Genomic DNA, 21,887 nt, shown 5'->3' on the forward strand with positions numbered 1-21,887 from the left:
ATTATTGAACTGACGGCCAGTTTCTGGACCGATAACTTGGAAAACTATGACTTAATGTCGCCATCTGCTGGCCACTAGCTGTAAACACAAGTCACGGACAGAACACAGCGTGTATTTTTGGGAATGAACAATTTAAATAAATAATGTTTATTGTAGAACAGGGTATTTATGTATGTGTTTAATTATAATTACTTTTGACAATATTGAAATTTGTAAAATATCCACAACAGCCACCCAGAGCCACATAAAGACAGTTACAAAGTCGGCCTTCTATCACCTGAAGAACATTTCCAGGATTAAAGGACTAATGTCTCAGCCAGATCTAGAGAAACTCATCCATGCGTTCATCTTCAGTCGTATTGATTATTGCAACAGCGTCTTCACAGGTCTGTCCAACAAATCAATCAAACAGCTGCAGCTGATCCAGAATGCTGCTGCTCGCGTTCTCACTAAAACCAGGAAGATAGAGCACATAACACCAGTTTTAAAGTCCCTCCACTGGCTCCCTGTAGCTCAGAGAATAGACTTTAAAATACTGTTGCTAGTTTACAAATCACTGAACGGCTTAGCACCACAATACATTAAAGATCTGCTGTTGTATCAACCTTCCAGACCTCTCAGGTCTTCTGGTTGTGGTTCTGCTCTGCATCCCCAGAACCAGAACCAAACAAGGAGAAGCAGCTTTCAGCATCTATGCACCACAAATTTGGAACAAACTCCAGAAAACTGTAAAACAGCTGAAACACCGCCTTCCTTTAAATCTCAACTAAAAACCCACCTGTTTAGAATTGTATTTGAAATGTAATCAATTACAAATTTATTGATGAGACTTGGCTCCCGAAACTCAGATAAGTTCCTGTTTTTCCAGCAACAAAATGTGCGTCTCCCTCCATTGTTTACATTTCTGTCGCTGCTGTTGCTGTCGCACAGAAACGTCGGTCGTGTAGAGACATGTAGAGGAAATAAAATAAAATTACAAAAGATAATAATATCGCACAGTAACGTAAAGTGATTAAGATAAGTAACTGTAGTCTGACTACTGGATTTGAAATAGCAACGCGTTAGATTACTCGTTACTGAAAAAAGTAACAAGTAACATCACTGATGATACTTGCATTATTAAATCAAATATCAAAAGTGAAGCCTTGCAAGTGACTAAATCCTAGTCTGACTAGGATCACATGTGATTCTTTGAACATGTATTTGTTGTATGTTATACAAATTCTATTCATAATTAACTGATTTATCTGAATCGTCCTTACGTGTCACTGTGTACATATATGGTTGCCTGTCTTATGTGTTGCCATGTTTCCCTGCAATGGACTGTCCAGTCCAAGGCGTCCACCTCTTGCCAAATAGCTGCTATATATGCTTTGCCACATGAGCAATCAAACAAGGAGTGACCAGACCACATTGGGCCTAACTAAACCCAAGGTAACCTCTTCGCAGATAAGATCAGATTCTTTCATAAAGGCAAACGAGACTGCCATATTTTTTCCTCTTTATGAGAAAATCTGCCAGACTGGTAACCAAGACCAACTGAGGCATAGGATGGAATCAATAGTGATGATTGATTTTGTTAAGCTCTGAAGTTAGTTTAGTGAAACAGGTTTGTGGTCAAAAGTTGGAACAGCAAGTTAGATCTACAGCCTTCATTGTAGCCATTCATAGTCCAGTGGTTCCCAAAGATTTTCTGGGCCCCCCTATGGATTACAATAAAATCCCCCCAAAAACAAAAAAAAAAAGATCAACTGGGCACACACATTGTATAACCAGACATAAACCTATACACATATTTTGTTTTCAAACTCCACTGAAGTTTATTTCACACTTCAGGTTGCCCCCTAGGGGGCGCGCCCCACATTTTGGGAACCACTGCTCTATAGAGTTCAACACACTCCTTCTGTTTAATCGTCTTGTGACATTTCTTTCTCATACTGGGATTGTCTTGTAATTCTTTTTCAGATAGGGTGATGCACGCTACTTCATTTGACCTGGAACATCAGAGACAGAAATGAACAATTTTGATTCAGCGAGTCAAACCAATAATCCATTGTCCTCTGCACCTCATATATTGCAACACTAATGGGACAGTGCACTTTGTTATACGTGCAGCGTGGGGCCAACCAGATTAGCCGTCGTGTGACATAGCCTTTGTTCAAGGAAACAAGATCAGACTAATTGGTATTACCGCCATTCTTACGTTTACCAACTGCCCCCCGTGCTCACGCAAACTATCCTTAGACAGATTTTATGTGCTAATTAACTTCTCAATAGTCATTAGCACTAGCGGAACAAGTCAGAGTCAAAGGAACAAGTCCTATTCTGCCTCCTATCCGGGCGCCCTCTAGGCCCGGGCCCGGGGCCCGCCGCCCCCAAGGCCTCCTGAAGCTCTGCCTTTTGTCGTTAGGGTTGTTGCCATGCAGCAAGAAGTTCCTAAGTTTAAATGGCGGTCTGGGGTATTTCTGCATCAGTTTTTCATTTATTCCTTATGATTTCCCTCCCAACTTCTTCCAACAATGCAAAAATGATTTGGTCTATTTGGTGAGCAGGCATTTACATTGTTGTGTGTTCTGGTTGTTGGGGTGAGGGGTCTGCATCGTTCACACACCAGGGTTGTTCTGCTCAGTTTGTGGTGGCGTAGTGGTGGATGGAAGAAGTTACTGTTTCACAAAGCGTCTCGGAAGAAAATTCACTCATCAAACTAAAAAGATACAAAAAAAATGTAGAATGGACGAATAGTCTTTTAGAAACACAGCAAATGTTTTTGTACACAAAAATCAGCGTAGCACTTTCCTCCTTTACAAGAGCAAAAAAAAAAAAACAGCTATATGCACTTGAAAGTTGTGCCTTTTTGGAAGCCGACCCAGAATGTTGTGCACAGCACGGGCAGGATATCTGCAGTGGACAGAAAATGCAAACCACCAACAACTGCTGCAAACAGACTTGGTGTGGTGTGGTGTGAAGTTTGTGTAGAAAGGAAGGAAACACAGAGAGGGGACACTGAGAAGTAACAGTATGATTTTATGTAATACGTGTACATATTAGGCTCAACTTTTAGAAGCTGTTCTGGATGCGAGGATGAAGCACACTCTGCTCTGCATGCTGGGATTTTTCTGTAAGTACATCACTGACCTTCTAATCAGTGTTTAATGAAAATGTTTCTTCACGATGCCAAGTTACTGGGTATCTCTATTAAGATCTGACAGCAATCAAAACAGAACACCCAAGTCTTTCCCCTCTTATTGTAGTCACCATTATTGCAGCTGTTGCAACAATACTCTCTTTAGAATTTCTTTAAAATTGACCATCTTTACACGTTGTCAAATTGCTGAACAATAAGTTTAGCAACGCTTCCGGAACAACGTGTGCTCCTGTTTCAGTCGATTCGCTGACTCTCAAGACTCTCGGAGTGTCAATTTTTATGTTCAGATGACTACAGAAGACTGTAAAAGTCCTGTTATTTCCCCCCCCCAACTACATAGGTTGTCATAGACATATTTTTATGCAAGAAAATCAACTGTTGTTTGAAAGTTAAGCTAAATAATGACCCCTCTACTCACCCAATAATTGCTGGCGATAGAAACAAGCAACCATACAAGGACAAGCAGTTACAGAAAGCGGATTGATGACCGACTACATTCTAGATTTTTGTGTTTTATCTCATATCTCATCTGTTTTTACAGACCCATTCAGAAAGTTAGCATATTACTGAAAAGCCTAGCTATTTCTGGAACTTTATCACAACGTGAAACATGTTATATAGATTAGTTGCGCCGTTGGAGGTTTGAAAGCCTGAGGTTCTGTTTATCAAACACTAGTTCTGCCCTGTTGATTTGGATCAACAGGGCAAAGTCTCAGTTAGATCTGATATTACAAACATTTTAAGAGATTTGTTCAAAATGCTCTCAGCGTCAGTGATAGAAGCTGTTCTTGTGGTTTTCTTACCTGCAGGTATCAAAGCAACTCTGACGGCAGACAGAATATCGACAGTAGCAGAGGGTAAGTAACATGTTGACGTCTCGCTTTTGATCCGAGGAGAAATGATTCACATTGATGCAAATGACCTCTGACCTATGTGATGTTGACTGTTATTGCTTGCTTCTTTTTTGTTGCTTTATTGACATATTTTTTGGACACGTTCAATATAGATGTGATGACGTTGCCACACCTAAATTTACCAGCAAATGATATTTCAATTATGTTCTGTTCTAATTTTATGACATGCAATATATTTGTTGGGGTGATGGTGGATGCTGGTGGTGGTCAGAAGTGCTCCTGGCACCGGTGCATGTGCCAGCGTGCTTCCGTCAGACTGCCCTGGGGCAGCTGCGGCTACAATGTGGCCGCTTACCCCCATTGGCTCGTTTGCGAATTGATGAATGACTGGATGTGGCGTGAAGCTGTTTGGGGTTCTCTGGATAAGATAAAATGCTATAAAAGCACATTCCTTCATAAGAAAAAATGATGCTTAGATTGACATCGTTATTATAGACGTTGCACTGTCTTGTTTCCAGTTTCGTGTTCAGACTCCTAATCGTGTTTCTTGCTGTAGTTTCTAACAGGGTGTCAGTGATTCTCCATCCCAGCTGGCCTCGGATCTACAGAGGAGAGACGGTCATTTTGAGATGTCAGATCCAGGAAGTTGGAGGAGCTCAGTGGACGTATGAATGGAAAACAACCAATAGAAAGTCTCTAATACTGTGTGAATACATGAACATCTCGGCCACTGAGGCTCACAGTGGAGAATACAGCTGCAGAGGAAAAGGAGAAGGCCTGACACCATGGAGTAATGCTATTAAGCTAACTGTATGTAAGTTGACTGCTTATCATTTAAATGAAAGTGATCATTTATGTGATTTTTTTCTGTGTGTCACTTGAACTAAACAGCTCTTAAAACAATTATAAAACCAAATTTTCAACTCTCCCCTGCGGCTCCCTCACTCAGCTCCTTCAGACTAGTCAGCAGCAATTAGCAAACACCTGATGAAACTACACACCTGCTGAGCTCATTATAAGAGCTACGTCTCAGTGCAACACTCCTACAAATATTGTTAAATACTTTATGGAGAAGCGCTGTGGTGATGACGTGCTGAAGGCAAAGGGGTGGAAGAAGCAGGAGCTTCTTAAACAGATGGAGGATCAATTTCGAGGCGCTAAATTGCTAAGTCAAACTTGTTTTGGGTCATGTTTGTTATATACGGTGTTTATAGAACGACTGAAGGTAACATATTCCTTGATTGTGCTATAAAATGGCACTGAGTGCCTGGAAAATACATAATACTGCCCATTTATATAGAATTAAAATGAAAAGATGAAAGGTGATATAGAAAAATCTTCCAAATCTCTCTCTCTCTCCAGCACCCAAACCTCAGCCTGTCCTCTCTGTGTCTCCATCATGGCCGAATCCTGGAGCCTCAGTGACTCTGAGCTGTGAGGGTTTGGAGCATCAATCAGAAGGATGGAGGTTCTTCTGGTATAAAACTGTTCCGGATCCATCCAGCCACTATAGCTATGAGCTGCTTCCTGGCAGCACCAACGGGACCGAGCAGAACTCCTTCATCATTAATGGACCGACTCACACAGCAGGATTTGTGTGCAGAGCAGGAAGAGGAGAACCAAAGTTTTACACTTATTACAGTAAACTAAAGTTTATCTGGTCTGCAGGTCAGTTTGTTTCTATCTCAATGAAAACTAATTTCAGAGGTTTTTAGTCTGATCCAATGTTTCTTTTAGACACTTCTTCAACTTTTATACAAATAAAAGATTACGAAAATTGACTTCTGTTCACTTAATTGGAAAAAAAAAAAAATCTTTTTGATCATAGCCGTCTAATAAATCATTCACATTATGGGATAATAAACATGACTTACTCTGGTTTCTTTTAGTAAGATTTAATCTTGTCAGAAACATGAGGTAAATTTCTATAGATTTCTGACAAATTCATACAGCTGATAAAAAGAAAAGCTAAAGAAGTCAACAGGCAGGAAATAAAATCAGCCATCAAGTTTAGAGCTGAATCAAAACATTGACCATAAGAAACATTCATTGGTAAAATCCAACTTGTTTTTGTAAAAAATGAAAGAATTATTTCTACTATGCTAGTTTATTTCATTTTATAGGCACTGAAGTATTTTTGGTCAGCTTGCTGAAATGTTTGCTGTAATCTTTATTACTGTAGAAACAAACCATTTTAATGAAACATTTTAAAGATGTTTCTGTTCTCAGATGAAATCCTGTCTTGTTTTCAGATCCTCGTCCAGCAGCTTCTCTCTCAGTGAATCCTGACAGAGTTCAACACTTCAGATCTGACTCTGTGTCTCTGAGCTGTGAGGGAAACTCTACTGAGTGGAGAGTGATGAGGTTTATAGAAAGAGATCGACTGTTGTACTTTACCTGCTCCTCCTGGGGGACAATGACTGGATCTACATGCACCATTGACGTTTCCTGGAATAATGATGGAGTGTTCTGGTGTGAGTCTCGATCTGGAGAGACTAGCAACGCCATCAACATCACTGTGCAGGGTGAAGATATTGGCTTATTATTCGTGTTAATGCTGCAGGCATTCATTCACACTATTGAGTCCCACTTTTCTGGTTGCTCCATAAATTTCGCTTCACTTCTTCTTCTGCATACTTTGCTCTATTTTCACCATTCAACTTTTATACTATCCAGCTTGCTCTCCTAATGCCGACTATTTCTCTTGGTATTCATAACCTTCATACTTTTTGTAATATTCAGCTTTTTATGAATTTTTCACCCCATGGGGGAAACCGCTCCATCCTGTGGCAGAATTGAGAATTACAATATAAAATGTTTGTTGTGTTTCACAGTGGATGTTTTAGGTCCTGCCTATCAATGGCAATCAATCATCCAGTTTCAGGCCTGATGGAGGACACAAGGCAGCGGCCATTTTGAAGTTGGGCAGTTTAACAGCTTTTATGCTGTTTAACACCTGGGAATAATTTGACCTTTTGACGTAGTTTTTTTAGTGCTGCATGTGGCATGTTTTTTGTAGTCACCGTGTAAACGATGCCTCCAAACAAATGTTGATATCTTACGAACCATAAAAGGTTTGGATTTCATCCACTCACCGTTTTTATCAGAATGAATTTTTTATCAGAATGAATAGGGGAACGTTTCTGTCTTTCAGATTTTAGATTTTACATGAGTTTTTTATTTTTTATTTTATTTTATTGAATATGTTACTGTAACATTACAGCCTAATGATACTAATGATAGCCTATTTGCTGTCATTAGTATTTCAGCTAGTTTTAGCTTTTTAGCTAATTTTGGTTTTTACGTGGGTTTTTCACACTGCATGGACTTTTTCTTACCTTTCTGCAAGTCTTCAGCAGTTGGCTCCAAACGCTTTTGCCATTTTCACCAAAAGAAAGCATACAGCATTCACGCTTGCATTTTCATAGGAAATGCACACTTTCTAGTTATCTTTTCGTTGTTCTCTTTTTGCATTTAAACAAAATAAATATATTTGTGTTATAGCTTTGATCTACTTAAAAGCCAAAGCTTTAAGTAGGCCGATGCTACTGATTTCTATCTCAGCTGACTGCTGAGATAGCGATCGGTTTTCATAGTCGCTATCTCTGCAGAGCAAAAGACGCCTCTTGCGAATATGTTAATCCGTCCTCATTGGTTTGACACATTCTCACCTTTTGCAAAGCAGCTAACACGGACGCCTTTCAAGCAGACCAGACTCCATTGTTTAACTATGTTCATCAAATGTCGGCTGTTCTCTGGTCATATTTTGGTTTACGTTGACGGTATTTTCCGTAATGGTTCAGAGTATTTCGTTTCTGTTAAGACTATTTCAGTTTTCGGCCAGTTTGAAAAGAAAATGTCATGCAATCAAGTCAATTTTAATTTTCATTCTGAGTTTGGGTCCATTTTTTGTTTTGTTTTTTTACATGACAATTTATCACAGACTATGCAGAAAGATACGTGAGATACATGATATACATGTCTCTGGCATATTACTGATGCCAGAGACAACATTGATTTATATTTAATTCATATCCAGCAACCTTTTTCAGATTATCCATTTAATGCCCTCTGTAGTGAACATTAGACCTGACTATTTAGCCATTTCACATACTTTGGTGAGCTGAGCAATGATGGAGAGCCTTTTCCTGAGATCTAACGAGAACTCAGACTAGACTTGTGAGGAGGGTGTATGGTCCTTTGGAGTGGAAATTAAAAACATGTCGTTAAACCCAATGAACTGTTCATAGCTTACATGTTCATGTATTTGATGAACCGTTTGTTGAAAGTGAATTGCAGTGGGACACTATAAACAAAGCTCATCCATAACAATAGACACAAAACTACCCCTGAGAAAAAAAAGAATAAATCAAAAGAGTCCACTAAATATTAGTTTATTATTGTACGTGGTTAAGTCCTATGATCAAACTAGATTGAATGTGTTTCTGATTGGACATAAATAGAGAAGCTTTTCGGTTTTAAAATTCGGTTCCAATTTTTTATTTTTTATTTTGGATTGATAACTAAATTGCATTTTTATAAAAATGTTATTACTGCTGAATTTTACAAGAAAATGGCACTGTCAAAAACACTGACCATTTTTAATCAGTTTTGCTCCTACCCAACATTGTCTGATTGTTTTACAGATCGTTTTTCTGCTCCTCTCCTGGTGAGCCCTGTTCATCCTGTGACTGACGGAGATCCGGTTACTCTGAGCTGCAGAGATCAAAAACAAAAACTTCTCTCCAATGTGTTTTTCTATCACAATGATAAACTCCTCCAGAATGACAGCAGAGGGGAGCTGAATATCTCTGCAGTGTCAAAGTCAGATGAAGGTTTCTACAAATGTCAACATTCAGGAAAAGAGTCACCAAGGAGCTGGATGTCTGTTAGAGGTGAGGAGGATTAAAATGTTTGAATCGTTTTAGTAACATAAACAGTCCACTGCATTTGTTTCGATTTGATATGCTACAGATTTTTGACAGTTTTGTTTCAATTTTTCTTATTCCCACAAGCCGTGTCCAGTCCTGCCAGCTCTTTACTTCTAGTGCTGCTGATCATTGGACCAGTTAGTGGAATCGTTCTCATCATTCTCCTACTCTTGTTGTGGCGCTGCGTCGGGTCAGCTTGAGATTGATGTCTTCTCATTATAAATATGCCACGAAAAAAAAAATCCTTTCTTTCACTGATGAATTCATATTTCATACTTTCAGATGGTTTCTGAGGCGCAGTCAGAGCTCCACCACCAGCCACGCGACAAACGAAGCTGGAAGTCAGGTTTACAGCTCTCTGCTGCAGGGTTGGTCACAGAATTAACTGCATTTGAATTTTGACTTATTATTTTTCTCTCTACGGTGATTCAGTTTCACAAAAACAGGTCTCAGACGGTTCACGCGTCACCAAAAATATAAACTGAAATTGTCCGGAAAGGCTTTAGCCGCATTAGAAATCGCAATAATTTTACAGACATAATAATAAAACAGACATTTTTGATTTTTTTTTAAAACTAACAAATGTCTTTGTTAGTCGCATCACTTCAAAACTTTAATCATGACATTTTTCTTACTTATTGTAGGTGACACGCCTCTTTATGAAAGAATTGAAACTTGCAAAGCCACTGGAAATGGTAATTATGCTTTATAACAGAGCTGCAACCACTACGTTTAGAAACTGATTAATTGCAATTGATGTAAGTCCTGAAATTTGTCAGATATTCTTCAATCCCAATGTTTTAAAACATATAACAACAAAAAAAAAAAAAGAGAAAAGAAGCTTTGGAGATTTTGAAGCATAAACTTTTATTTATGTTGTGATTTTAACAGGAAGGCCTCCAGAGGAAGATTGTGTGTACGTTAATGTAAATCCAGGTAAACATCTGCCTTGCTTAAACCATTTTCCCTTAAGTAACACAAAAATAAAATGCTTCAAACGTTTTGTCATATTTTACAGGCACGTGAACAAATGTCCAATGAATAATCTTTCATTTTATGTTTTAAATTATATGTTTTAAAATTCTGAATTTTAAAACATAAATCTCTCTATTTAAGAAGGAGTGAATTTAGTTAACTTTAAAGTTACACACTGGCTCTAGACGGAAATATTTCTATTTTGGAACAACATTTCTGTTTGTGGAAGGTAAACACAAGATTTTGAGGGGGAAAAAAAATCATAGGGTTAATTTTTCATGACACTTTCTAATGTAGATTTAGTAAAATCCATGCTGTGGTGTGTGTTTGCTTCTAATAGTTCAGTCAGAGTGACGAAAAGATGGCGGCGAGAGCTGGAGAGAAAGACTTGACTGAACCTGCTTAATTGAGCCAAAAAAAATAATCTGGAGCCTCTCGTTTAAAATTTGGTGGTCTTGTTTTGAGTAACTGGAATATTTTATTTAATCTTTCATCAAAATAAGCTTTGAGTTGCTCACAATTGTGGTCAGAATTCTTAAGAGAGAAACTCGCGATCTTCCAACAGGAAACGACGGAGAAAATCCGTCTGTAAAAAAGACAAAAATATATATATTTATATGTGAATGAAAATAAAAATATTTGGCTTAATGGGACGTATGATTTTGTACATTCTGACCCTAAACATGCAGCACATGTAAAAGTTGTAGAAATATTTATCCGCCAGTTCCACTTCTCTAGATCTAGGTGACTGGGTGACTCTTCTAGTTTGTCTCTTTTGTTGGGAAAATGTCCACATTTGGAAGTTTCACTAATGTTTAATAGTTATAAATAAATTGACTACAACCAAGCTGTTTATTGTGCAACAACACTATCTGATTCTAACCACAACATCAGTGCTGTTTTTAAAAAAAAAATAACATTGGTATTTGATTTCCAGTAGTTTCCTGTGAAGGTTAAAACTATCAACCAGAACAAAGGAAAGAACAACAGAAAAGGTGAATAACATCTTTCATTTGGAGTCTTTATTGTCATGTATGTGTCTTTTGGATCAACTAAAAACCATCTTTTAGTAACTTTAAACTAAACCTGCTTTTAATGGACAATATTTTACATATTGAGATATATAAAATGTGTGCTGGTTGTCTGCAGGAAGGTGGCGTCCAGGCAGTAATGGACGCTCCAGTGTTTTCTACAATCAGGAGCAGCTGCCATGCAGGCTTCAGGCTTGTTTGTTCTGCAACACTTAAATTAACCAGATTTATAAAATGTGAAAAGTTAAAACATATTCATCACTGGTTGTGATGCTGAGTGTAGTTCTGCCAGTTTAATGTGCTAATGGTTTATTGTTTTTATGTTTACAGAAATAAGATGGTGAGTTTCCTAAAGAAGTACTGTAGATGTAGATAAGTTAAAGAGCTACAACAGAATCTTTGCGGGATTCGAATGAAAGTTACAAACTCTTTTTACTCATTTGTAGATTTTGCTGAATTTGCCATAAAATCAAGACTGTAAGCTTTAGTGCTGTGCAATTGTCTTCAGAGATAACGTGTCAACGACTATGTGTTGTAGTGTGTAAAACATCACTGAGAATGTTTAAAAAATGTTTATCCCCCAAGAGACTGCAATCAGAGGGGGGGAGTAACTGAGCTACATTTACTCAGCTACTTTTACTTGAGTAATGTTATGATGACATGTTACTGCTCTTCGTTTATCCTCAGAGAGCTACTTTATTGAATGAAGAGCAAATTTGTTTTAACCAAAGACTCATATCCACAGTTTGTTGAAGTGAGAAGTCTTGTTTGTACACAAGCCGAATCATTTTAATGTTATTTCCTATCTGCTGAGACTTTTAGGCCATTTAAAGATCAATAAACCATGTGCATTATCACCATGTGTACCTTACACTGGTCTACCATTCATTACTGTAACTATTGCTTTATTAGTTTTGCTTAAATAATTTTTTTTATTCTTGAATGTGTATATTGCATATCCGTTATGTATTTATATATTTTTTTCTTTGTAGAATTTGCACATAACCTAATATTTCTATTTGTTAGGATCCTTTTTAAACAATAAATCAATTATTGTTCAAAACAAATACTCAAGTACTCAGTACCTAAGTAGCATTTTTACCAACTACTTTATTAGTCTTACTTTAGTCATTTTTTTTGGCTGGAGGATTTGATGGAGGACTCAATGAGCAATGATTAGTGTTCCTTAATAACAGGAGTGGAAACCAGATTTAATGTATTCACTGGCACTGAATCATGATATGGAGACAGAGAAATCAAGACCTAGTATACTGTCAGAAATATAAAAAAGTAAAAGGTGGGATGTGCTGTGGTGGCGCAGAGGTTAAGCACAACCCACATAAGGAGGCCTTAGTCCTCGATGCGGCTGTCGCAGGTTCGATTCCTGGCCTGGTGACCTTTGCCGCATGTCTTCCCCCTTCTCTCATTACCCACTTTCCTGTCAATTAACTATCAAATAAAGGCCACTAGAGCCAATAAAACCTTTAAAAAAATGTAAAAGGTAACTGCTTCCAAAACAAAAATGTAACTCAGTCTTCTCTGCAATTAAAGGAAATATTTTATTTTATTTTTTTTGTTGCATTTATTTTAGAGGTCCCGAGTGATTCGTCCGTCTTACCAGGAGGTGGCGGTAATGTCTCAGTTTCCTTTTCTCCCCACAAACGCAAGCGACAAGAAACGATGACGTCACATCCAGTGAGATTGGTAGTTGAGGGAGAAAAAAACAAAACATAACACAGCAAGTAATGTACCGGAGACCTGAGGCTGAGCTCTCCCACAAATTACAATGTGTAGCATTCAGATTAGACACAGAAGTTTCCTCCAGGGGTGAGGAAGCTAACATTAGCCAGCTAGCCGACCGGCCCTGTTGTTCACCATGAATTTAAGAGGACTCTTTCAGGACTTCAATCCCAGGTAACGTTAGCTGCGAGCTAGCTTCGGCTATGTCATAGCTTCGGCTCTTATTCGCTGGAAAATACTAAAAGAAAAACATGCGTGTCTGAGTTTTTAAGGTTTAGACACGCAGTGCTATGTAGCTGTAGCCCACGTAGTCGCATAAAACAGTCTGGGTAAAGTTGTCGAACCTAATTAAAGTGTCCGGCTTTGAGAGGCCCGGCTAGCATGCTAATGTAAACAACGCAAAACGAATGTTGAACTATGACCTTTCCTGTAGCTAATAAATAGTTTGTTCTTTACATTAGCGCCACTGTGGTTACTGACTTTGCACAGTAACGCATTGAGATAAAGTGACAACTTCATGAACACCGTTTTAATTCTGTTGTCTTTCATTGTTATGTTGTCATAGTAATTAAGTGAAGTCTAAACAGGAATACAACATATTTAGCATGCATTACAAAAAGTATGCCTACTTTGAGTAATTATATTTTGAAGTGCTTTTGAATGATAATGATGTCTCTCATACATACTCAAAAAAAGCAACTGAGAAAAGTAAAAGAAAGTTAAGATCCCACAGGGTATTGAGGCGCCTGTGTTTTTCCTGCAATAAAAATGGATTTAATCGTTGATCTTTACCTTGTTAGAAGTTTTAAATCAGAAGGCTGACTATAATTGTGATAGCAGTTTTTATAAATGTTACGATTCTTATAAAACATGTTAAGTGTCGTCTACTCACCTGAGATTGGGTCATCGGATCATTTTCCAGCAGTAATATATTTGACCAAGCAGGTTGTCTCCCATTTAAAAAAAAACTTGACTATTTGCTAGTTTGCAATAAGAATAGTTAGTTTTTTTTTATATGATTGTCATGAGCTGCTCCTCACTATAAAAAAGAATCCATGCAGCAGTTAAATACAGGAATGTTAGAAGGCAGGTCGATTGTAAATAAAGTTTCAATAATCATGATCATTGGAGGTTTTTCATCCTACGTTTTTTAACATAAATGTGTTTTCTATTGAATTCTTCTTTTTTATTCAATTTCCAGATCCTAGATTTTTGCAAAATCTGTTTATTTTTTATTTTTTTATCTTTTTGTTGCTTTTCTTTACATGTCCTTGTTGTGCTTTGACGCCACACATGTCTCCTGTCGCCCTCTTGGCTGCTGCAGTAAGTTCCTGATCTACTCCTGCCTGCTGCTGTTCTCCGTGTTGCTGTCCCTGAGGCTGGACGGGGTCATTCAGTGGAGCTACTGGGCCGTGTTTACCCCAATATGGCTGTGGAAACTGTTGGTGATCATCGGGGCCTCTGTGGGCACCGGAGTGTGGGCCCACAACCCTCAGTACAGGTAGACACACACACAAGCACACACAAACACAGACATACACACATGGCCTCTGACGTAAAGTGTCTGTTTACGTCTGATCTCTCTGTTTGTTTAGATGTTGTTTGTAACCCATGTTGTTGAAATACATTACATACATTTGTAATTGTATTCCAATTACAAATGTCTCATAATCAATAAGCTCTTCCTGAATTGGTCACCATTACTTGGCAGAAAAAAAGTAATGGTGACCAATACTTAGTCAGCTGGATTTTGTTTTGGCTCCTCCTCTTGAAACATTTCACCATAACTTTGACTCAGCAGGTTTTCTACTTCCTCCAAATGAAAAATGAACTGATGGCGAGCTGATGGGACCTTTTTCTTTCATTCCCATTGAACTGTTTATTTTTTTGGATTGGATTACAGTCCCTGGAGGACAAACTGCTTTGGCTTTCAAAGTACGTTCCCTATACTATGCGTAACGATCAATGGGGATGAATGTCAGCGTTATTATGAGGATGATAAACCGTGTTTTATTTTCCCTCAGGGCTGAAGGGGAGACATGCGTGGAGTTCAAGGCCATGCTGATAGCGGTGGGGCTGCACGTCCTGCTGCTGATGTTCGAGGTGTTGGTGTGCGACCGCGTGGAGAAGGGCCAGTACTACTGGCTCCTCGTCTTCATGCCGCTCTTCTTCGTGTCGCCCGTTTCCGTAGCAGCCTGCGTCTGGGGCTTCAGACACGATCGCTCCCTTGAGGTCAGGAGAACTAACACACACACACACACACAGCTCAAGCAACAAAATAATAATATTTTAGCACAAATCTACAAAATTCTGTGTCTGTGCTATTAGTTGTCTGTGTATTTGGCACAACAATTTCAAGAGATTTCTTACTGTGGGGGATAAAATGTGAAACTTAAATCTTTTTTTTTTTTTTTCATGTAATGCTATCAGAATATGCTGATGACAACTTCCTCTTTCTCCTCAGCTGGAGGTGCTGTGTTCTGTAAATATCCTGCAGTTCATCTTCATCGCTCTGAAGTTGGACGGAATCATAGGCTGGCCTTGGCTGGTGAGGAACACCTGACACACACTTCCTGTTGTCTCACAACACACACACTGTTTCTACCGTTTTATATTATGGACTTATTTTACAACATTAACAAAAAACAACAACAAAAAAAACATTCTTTCCAGAATATTTTATAAGGAAGAAGTGAAAAAATATCTACAGCGTAAAAAAAAAAAAAAAAATTCTGCACATACTCAGTTGTAACTAGAAGTTTACACACACTAAATAAAAATATAAACCTTTTTTGTTATTCATTTGCTAAATCAGACCAAAGGTTTCTTGTTTTAGTTTCAGTTCATTTCTGTTTGCTAAATTCCACAATCGTAAAAGAAAATATTAGACATTTGTCTTCAAAATCAGAAGTTTACATACAGGGCATTTAGTAAACATGAAAAATGTAGGTAATTCTTACTGGCCTAAAACAACAAAAGTTTGATCTGATTTCACTTCAGACGGTGAGAAAAAAAAAAAAACGTGTATGTAAACTTCTGGTTTCAGCTGTTATTTTCCTTCCACTGAAGTTATGCACAGCTCTGTTTATGTGTCTGGTAACATCACAACATAAAGAAATATGGACAGAAATAAGTAAATTAGTCATTTAATCCGTTATTGCGTGACATTTTGATAAAATGTCGGTGTGTGTGTGTGTGTCCTGCAGGTGGTGTGTGTCCCGCTGTGGATCCTCATGTCCTTCCTGTGCCTTGTCGTCCTCTACTACATCATCTGGTCAGTCCTCTTCCTCCGCTCCATAGACATCATCGCCGAGCAACGGCGCACGCACATCACCATGGCAATCAGCTGGATGACCATCGTTGTACCTCTTCTCACCTTTGAGGTGAGGAGCCTCCATTTTTACTCCTAGTGACTCTGTTACACTGGGCTAAAAGAATTGTTTCATAGTGTATTTTTAAATCCACATTATAGATGTAGATTAATTTCTGGTTCTAATAAAAACATTTTTTAGATAAAAATATGAAGTTAACCTGGTGGCTTTTTCTAACAAAATGCGAGTGATTCTATGACCAAGAAAGCTGTGGGAATTGAGCGTGTGACAGAATTTATGTAAAATAACGATATGTTACTATTTGGGTCTAAATTGCCATAGCAACCACTACATCTGTAGTTTTTCGTAGCGTTCCCAGATGTATCGCTAAACCTTGTTTCCTTATGTGGAAAATTTCAGAGTTTTAACCAGCTGAGCTGAGGAAAGACAAGAACACCATTAAACATGTCAAGTAATATTTATATAAGCTGTTAAATGTGAAAAAATGAAAATAAAAAAAGACGTTACGTAAACAAAGACTTTAGTTTGAAGTCAGAGTGGATGAGAAATTTCAACTGTTTGAGGATTAGCTTCGACGAGAAATAGCTGCCTATTAATATGCCTGTCAACAAATTTTGCTGGATGACGAATCGTCCCTGAAATTATTGCGATAAACGACGATATTTATGTTTCGAGACCATTTCCAACTAATACATTTATAATGGCATAATAATCCAAATTTGCCCTAATAAAGACTAATAAACTTTCATTTTGAAGAGAAAACTCCACACTGGACCTGGAAGATGTTTTATTTTGCATTTTTAAAACATAACAATCAAAAACAAATCAATAAAAAAGGAAATAAACAAACACACAAACTAAACTATGCATTACAAAGCGTCCACAAACAAAAAAATATCACTAATCATCAGAAAGGAAATGATCGAGCTCACTTTAATTTATCATGTGATTAATATAATTGCTTTTTATGACACTAACTTCACATATTGGAGGTCATAATGTCTTAACTTAGGAGAAAGAAACATTGAATTTTTGGGTATCAGAGTAAAGGGATCTGAATAGAAAAACCATAATTTTCATTTTGACTCAGATTTTTTTTTTTTTTATCCTTTCAGATCCTTTTGGTGCACAAGCTGGACAACCACAAGAGTCCGAGCTACGTGTGTGTGTTCGTCCCGCTGTGGCTCTCCCTGCTCACACTCATGGCCACCACCTTCGGACAGAAAGGAGGAAACCACTGTGAGTATGAAACCGCAGCCTTCTGACGCTAATGCAACATTTATAATTAGGTTTAGGATATATATACATGTATTTTTTGGTAAATTTTAGATTTGTTTTTGCAAAAACATTTGTTTCATAACTATTACGTTGGTCTGACTTTGTCGTTGCTCTCCCATCAGGGTGGTTCGGCATCCGTAAGGACTTCTGCCACTTCCTGCTGGAGCTGCTGCCCTTCCTCAGGGAGTACGGCAACGTGTCCTACGACCTCCAACGCAGCGAGGACCCCGAGGCGGCCGACGACCTGCCCGTCCCCGAGCCGCCGCCCAAGATCGCCCCCATGTTCCACAAGAAAACGGGCGTGGTGATCACTCAGAGCCCCGGGAAGTACTTCGTCCCGCCGCCGAAGCTCTGCATCGACATGCCCGACTAGACGCCGGAGCCGGGCCGCCGGACTCTTATTTTAAAAAGAAAAGAAAAAAAAAACTATTAAAGCCAAAGCTGCAGAGGACACGGTGTACAGACTTATCTACTGACCTGAAGGAGTCGGAGCGGCTACCTAAACCGAGCCGCGGCGCGCTCCTGCGAAGGAGGCGGGGTCTGTTCAGAGCCGGCGGATCAGAACTCCTCACACTGGTTTCTTCAGTTGTTTGAAGACTCTTCCCTAGTCCGTCTAGAAGCAAATCGTCAAACTGGCTGTTTTTCGCCTCTCGGTGAAATCACACTGTGTTGCTTATGTCTAATCTGACGAACATTTTGGTTTATTTGACTACAAAGATAATCTGAGATTAGGGTCTGCTTGAGGCCAAGTCGGGTCAGACTGGATTTGACTCTGAAACGTTTTCGGGGTTATCGGGTTGTGATGGGGGACCATTGGAAAGACTCTGTGGCTTCAATGTGGGATCAGTGTAGCTCTCTTTGTTTTGTCTTTAATGCAGCCGTTCATCGGACATGCATGGCTACATTAATGAAATAAGAGGGTTGATTTAATAATTTTATTCAGGTTTGTTTGACTACAATGCTTGCATGTCGGTGCGTTCAAGAGAAAGTCACTGTAATCACACCAGAGATTCTTTCCAACCTTTTTTTTTGTTTTTTTTTACTACGTATGCACTTCTTAATTGAACCCACAATGTTTTTGTTTTTTTTGCTTTTGTAGAGAAGAAGTATTTCCAGTTTGACATTTTTCCAATCATAATTTTCCTTGTATTATTGAAAGAACATATTTTTTTGGGTGAAGTTTTATTAACAAAAACCAGACGACAAATGGTTTGTTGCTGCAAGAACAAGTTGTAAAGGTATTTTAGTTTAGTTTAAAAAATCTGACCACATTTTTGACCCTCTGTGAAAAACGTTTTCAATCTGACATTTGGTTTTAATGTAACTTTAATAGAGCTGCACCAATCAACCAATGTTTTGTGACCAATTTTTCTTTATATATATTTTTTCTTTTTTGTTTATTTTTTGATCTCTGAATTTAGTCAACCTGCTAACCGCTGAAATTAGTTTTAGCCCGTCCTGATTCCTTTTTTTTAAGAAATATAAAATACACAATCCCAAAGAAAGTTTTTAAGATTTTAAAACAAGTCATGACAGATTTTAACCTCTCAGCAGGATCATACACTAGCAGTCAAAATCTGAGACATCCCAAAGGCTGCCAATATTTCCACATGCAGATTTTTCCAGAAGCTCAAGATGAAGAAAAAGAGAGCAACATTACTGTAATATGTTCAGCCTTTCTGTTATCTGCTGAAGGTTTTGCTCTCTCTCATCTTTAGCCTAGCTAAACGTGCAGACATGTCGTAGGAAATTGTTTGTCAAACAGCTTATTGCATCTCTAATCTTCCTCTGACTTCAGTTCAATCACCTCCCTGCTCCAATACTTAAAAATAGGTAACTTTGACTCTTCTTCTCTCAGTCTCAGCATCTACACTAAACATAACCTGTGAACACTTCATTATGGTGTGTTCACTTATCAGAAAATGTTTGTATTTTGGAGCTTCAGGCCAGCCGTACGTTGGTCAGGGTTAGAGAGGAAGGAAAAAAGAGAAAGTTTGATTACAGTGACTTGTTTTTTTTAATGTCCTTTCAGGCATTGTTCTGAAATAAACCTGATTAAAAAAAGTTTGTTTTTTCATTAGGAGAAAATCAGAAATGGCACTTTAAGAAGCACTGTAGGACTTCTTATGTTTTGTATACCTTCTTTATTTTTCTGTTTTTGTAAATACTACAGCTCCTGAAGATTGGGACCAGAAGATTGAAATAAAATCAGTCCTACACTCCTACTCTGATCAATCTAATGTAGCATCTATGCAGATGGTTCAGACACTTTTATTAAATCATTAGAACAAACGTTAGTTATATTTTATTGTATCATCGGCAAGTGAAACCTTTTACCCATTCTACAGTCTTAGACATATTTAAGCTGGTTTAATAATGCTTGTTTCAAGTCATCTGGCCAGAACAATATTTCTACAGATTTTATGTATCAATGCCCACTTGAGAAAAAAACTAAGATTTATCCGTGCTCACCTTTTGTATGACAACTTGATTTTCTGGCAAATTTTTTTTTAAGTCTGAAAAAATCTACGGTACCTATAAAACTCACCAATCATTCACTAGACACATTCACTGTCTTCTGTATATTTATTTTTGAATTAAATGAAAAATTAACTTGTTCTCGTATAAAAGCATTCTTACTCTTATTTATCTTTGTTTTCCAGATATCCAAAGAAATAGAATGGCGATGTTTTAATAATGTAGATTTTTTACCCCCAGTAAAGACAATTTCAATTTTTTTTTGCTAATTTTAGATTTCTTTTCTATGTTTCAAAGACAATTCATAATTTTTTTCTGTCATTTTGAAATATTCTACAAACATCAGTTTTCTAAAATCAGCACTGTATTATCTTCTGATGTTATGGTGTCCAGTTTTACATCAAATTTTCCAATATAGTTTATTACTATAATTCCCAGTTTGAGAAAGCTCAAATTAAAGTACGTTTTCACATTTGGTTATTGTTAAAATCTCTAATCAACTTCCCTTTATGATTACTGACCTCTGGTGGCAGGTGATGGAAACTGCAGCAGATCTTGCTTTAGTATTGTGAATACCAGCAATATTTAAATTATTTAATAAGTGTTCTGTAAAGAACTTTATTATATATATATATATATATATATATATATATATATATATATATATACATATATATATATATATATATATATATATATATATATATATATATATATAAAGAGAAAAAGTTTAAATTTGGGGATTTTGTTATTTTGTCTATAGCATGCAGTAATGTGACACCTTGACAGCATCACTGGCAGTGAATATTGAAATCAACAAAAAGATGACAAAGATAAAAAAAATTGAACAAGACATTGATATTATTTTTATTTCAGCACACAAGCAACAAAAATCACTACAGAGAGAAATCGCCTAAGTCCATGAAGATATAAAAACTAAGACATATTTAGAACTTATAAATAAATATATTTTTAATAAAAGTCAACATGCTTGCTACATACAGTACAGACCAAAAGTTTGGACACTAGGGGTTGAACGACTACATATTTTTTAAGGTCGACTACATCATCATAATAGTCGAGTCGATGTCGACTAGTCGCGGTGACGTCATAGTGACGTAAGCGCAAAAACCCTTCACAACTACTTGGAGGCTTTATTAGCTATTTTCACGGCAAATATTGACCCCCCCCCCCACACACACACATACACACACACACTCTCCCCTTCTCCTGCTTTTACTAAGTCTATTATGGAGATTCTTCGTGAGCAGCGGGGAAAAGTTTGTTGCACAAAGTCGGGTCTGACTTTTTTTTTTCTAAACACCGGCTGATGCTGATGATCTCTGGATAGTTACTATAGGAGTCAAATTATCACACTGACTACATGGTGCTTTTGGAACATCACAAGCCAAACTTGTTATGAACGGATCCCGTTTGGTTACAGCTGAATTCAACGAAACCACCTGCTTCTCCTCCGCCCGATGCGCGGCAGGAAGCTCTGCTGACTCAGCAGATTGAACGATTTAAGATATTTTCTAGTCAACGTCAACATGATAAAAGTCGAGTCGATGTCGAGTTGACTAGTCGTTGTGACGTCATAGCAACGCAAGACGCAAATTTGTGATTTGCTGCCGCCGGTGTCCTGTCACAGCTGGGCGTTTCATGAATGAAGTTACTGACAACTGACTGGATCGAGCCGGTTGTTCAGGAGCTAGCATTAGCATTAGCGGATGCCTTTTCAAATGACTGTGCATCGCGGTCGTACTTTTGTTGTACTTCAGCACAGCTTTGCAGATTTAGCATGTTACGGTAGTTAAACCGGAAGAGTCATCTTTAGTGAAATATTTCCACACTGTTGACGAATTTCTACCTGTTTGACAAGATGCGGGCTTGTCCTCGATCTGTTTTGAAGACGCCATTTTGTAGCCAGTGTTCTGTCAGATCAGCTGTCAGAGTGTCATACAGTCTGACAGCTGATCTGATGACACTTCTAAGCACGAGGTGTCATTCTTAGCACGAACTCACTATATGTCAGACAAGTATACACTGTCATTACCAACTACAGACTTTTATTTAATCAGCAGCTGTCATTACCACAGATCTTTATTTAATCAGCAACATAA

The 21,887-nt window shown here is 37.9% G+C and overlaps 2 protein-coding genes across 3 annotated transcripts; both read left to right on the plus strand.

The window, feature by feature from the left end:
- Nucleotides 1-2,974: 2,974 nt before the first annotated feature.
- On the plus strand, nucleotides 2,975-11,807 carry LOC114157046 (uncharacterized). Its single transcript, XM_028037730.1, has 11 exons — nucleotides 2,975-3,118; nucleotides 3,955-4,002; nucleotides 4,556-4,813; nucleotides 5,362-5,667; nucleotides 6,252-8,894; nucleotides 9,015-9,120; nucleotides 9,213-9,298; nucleotides 9,575-9,625; nucleotides 9,822-9,866; nucleotides 10,843-10,900; nucleotides 11,055-11,807. The coding sequence occupies exons 1-5, from the start codon at nucleotides 3,082-3,084 to the stop codon at nucleotides 6,686-6,688; spliced, it is 1,086 nt and encodes a 361-aa protein (XP_027893531.1). The 5' UTR covers nucleotides 2,975-3,081; the 3' UTR covers nucleotides 6,689-8,894; nucleotides 9,015-9,120; nucleotides 9,213-9,298; nucleotides 9,575-9,625; nucleotides 9,822-9,866; nucleotides 10,843-10,900; nucleotides 11,055-11,807.
- Nucleotides 11,808-12,619: 812 nt separating this feature from the next.
- tmem185 (transmembrane protein 185) lies at nucleotides 12,620-19,578 on the plus strand. Of its 2 annotated transcripts, XM_028037732.1 has the most exons (8): nucleotides 12,620-12,850; nucleotides 14,001-14,177; nucleotides 14,580-14,611; nucleotides 14,701-14,908; nucleotides 15,141-15,224; nucleotides 15,883-16,059; nucleotides 17,124-17,247; nucleotides 17,409-19,578. In XM_028037732.1, the coding sequence occupies exons 2-8, from the start codon at nucleotides 14,103-14,105 to the stop codon at nucleotides 17,657-17,659; spliced, it is 951 nt and encodes a 316-aa protein (XP_027893533.1). In that variant the 5' UTR covers nucleotides 12,620-12,850; nucleotides 14,001-14,102; the 3' UTR covers nucleotides 17,660-19,578. The 2 variants fall into 2 exon arrangements, with proteins under 2 accessions (XP_027893533.1, XP_027893532.1); XM_028037731.1 differs by lacking the exon at nucleotides 14,580-14,611 and having other exon boundaries at nucleotides 12,621-12,850.
- Nucleotides 19,579-21,887: the final 2,309 nt, after the last annotated feature.

This window comes from Xiphophorus couchianus, chromosome 14, assembly GCF_001444195.1.
Source record: "Xiphophorus couchianus chromosome 14, X_couchianus-1.0, whole genome shotgun sequence".
NCBI classification, from domain to species: Eukaryota; Metazoa; Chordata; class Actinopteri; order Cyprinodontiformes; family Poeciliidae; genus Xiphophorus; species Xiphophorus couchianus.

What these genes read in the sequence shown, in the direction of transcription:
- LOC114157046 (XM_028037730.1), top strand. Translation starts at nt 3,082, where the DNA reads ATGAAGCACACTCTGCTCTGCATGCTGGGATTTTTCT. An exon ending in AATATCGACAGTAGCAGAGG is followed by an intron (nt 4,003 to 4,555) that starts GTAAGTAACATG and finishes TTCTTGCTGTAG; the next exon opens with TTTCTAACAGGGTGTCAGTG. An exon ending in TGCTATTAAGCTAACTGTAT is followed by an intron (nt 4,814 to 5,361) that starts GTAAGTTGACTG and finishes CTCTCTCTCCAG; the next exon opens with CACCCAAACCTCAGCCTGTC.
- tmem185 (XM_028037731.1), top strand. Translation starts at nt 12,813, where the DNA reads ATGAATTTAAGAGGACTCTTTCAGGACTTCAATCCCAG. An exon ending in TTTCAGGACTTCAATCCCAG is followed by an intron (nt 12,851 to 14,000) that starts GTAACGTTAGCT and finishes TGGCTGCTGCAG; the next exon opens with TAAGTTCCTGATCTACTCCT. An exon ending in ACAGAAAGGAGGAAACCACT is followed by an intron (nt 17,248 to 17,408) that starts GTGAGTATGAAA and finishes CTCTCCCATCAG; the next exon opens with GGTGGTTCGGCATCCGTAAG.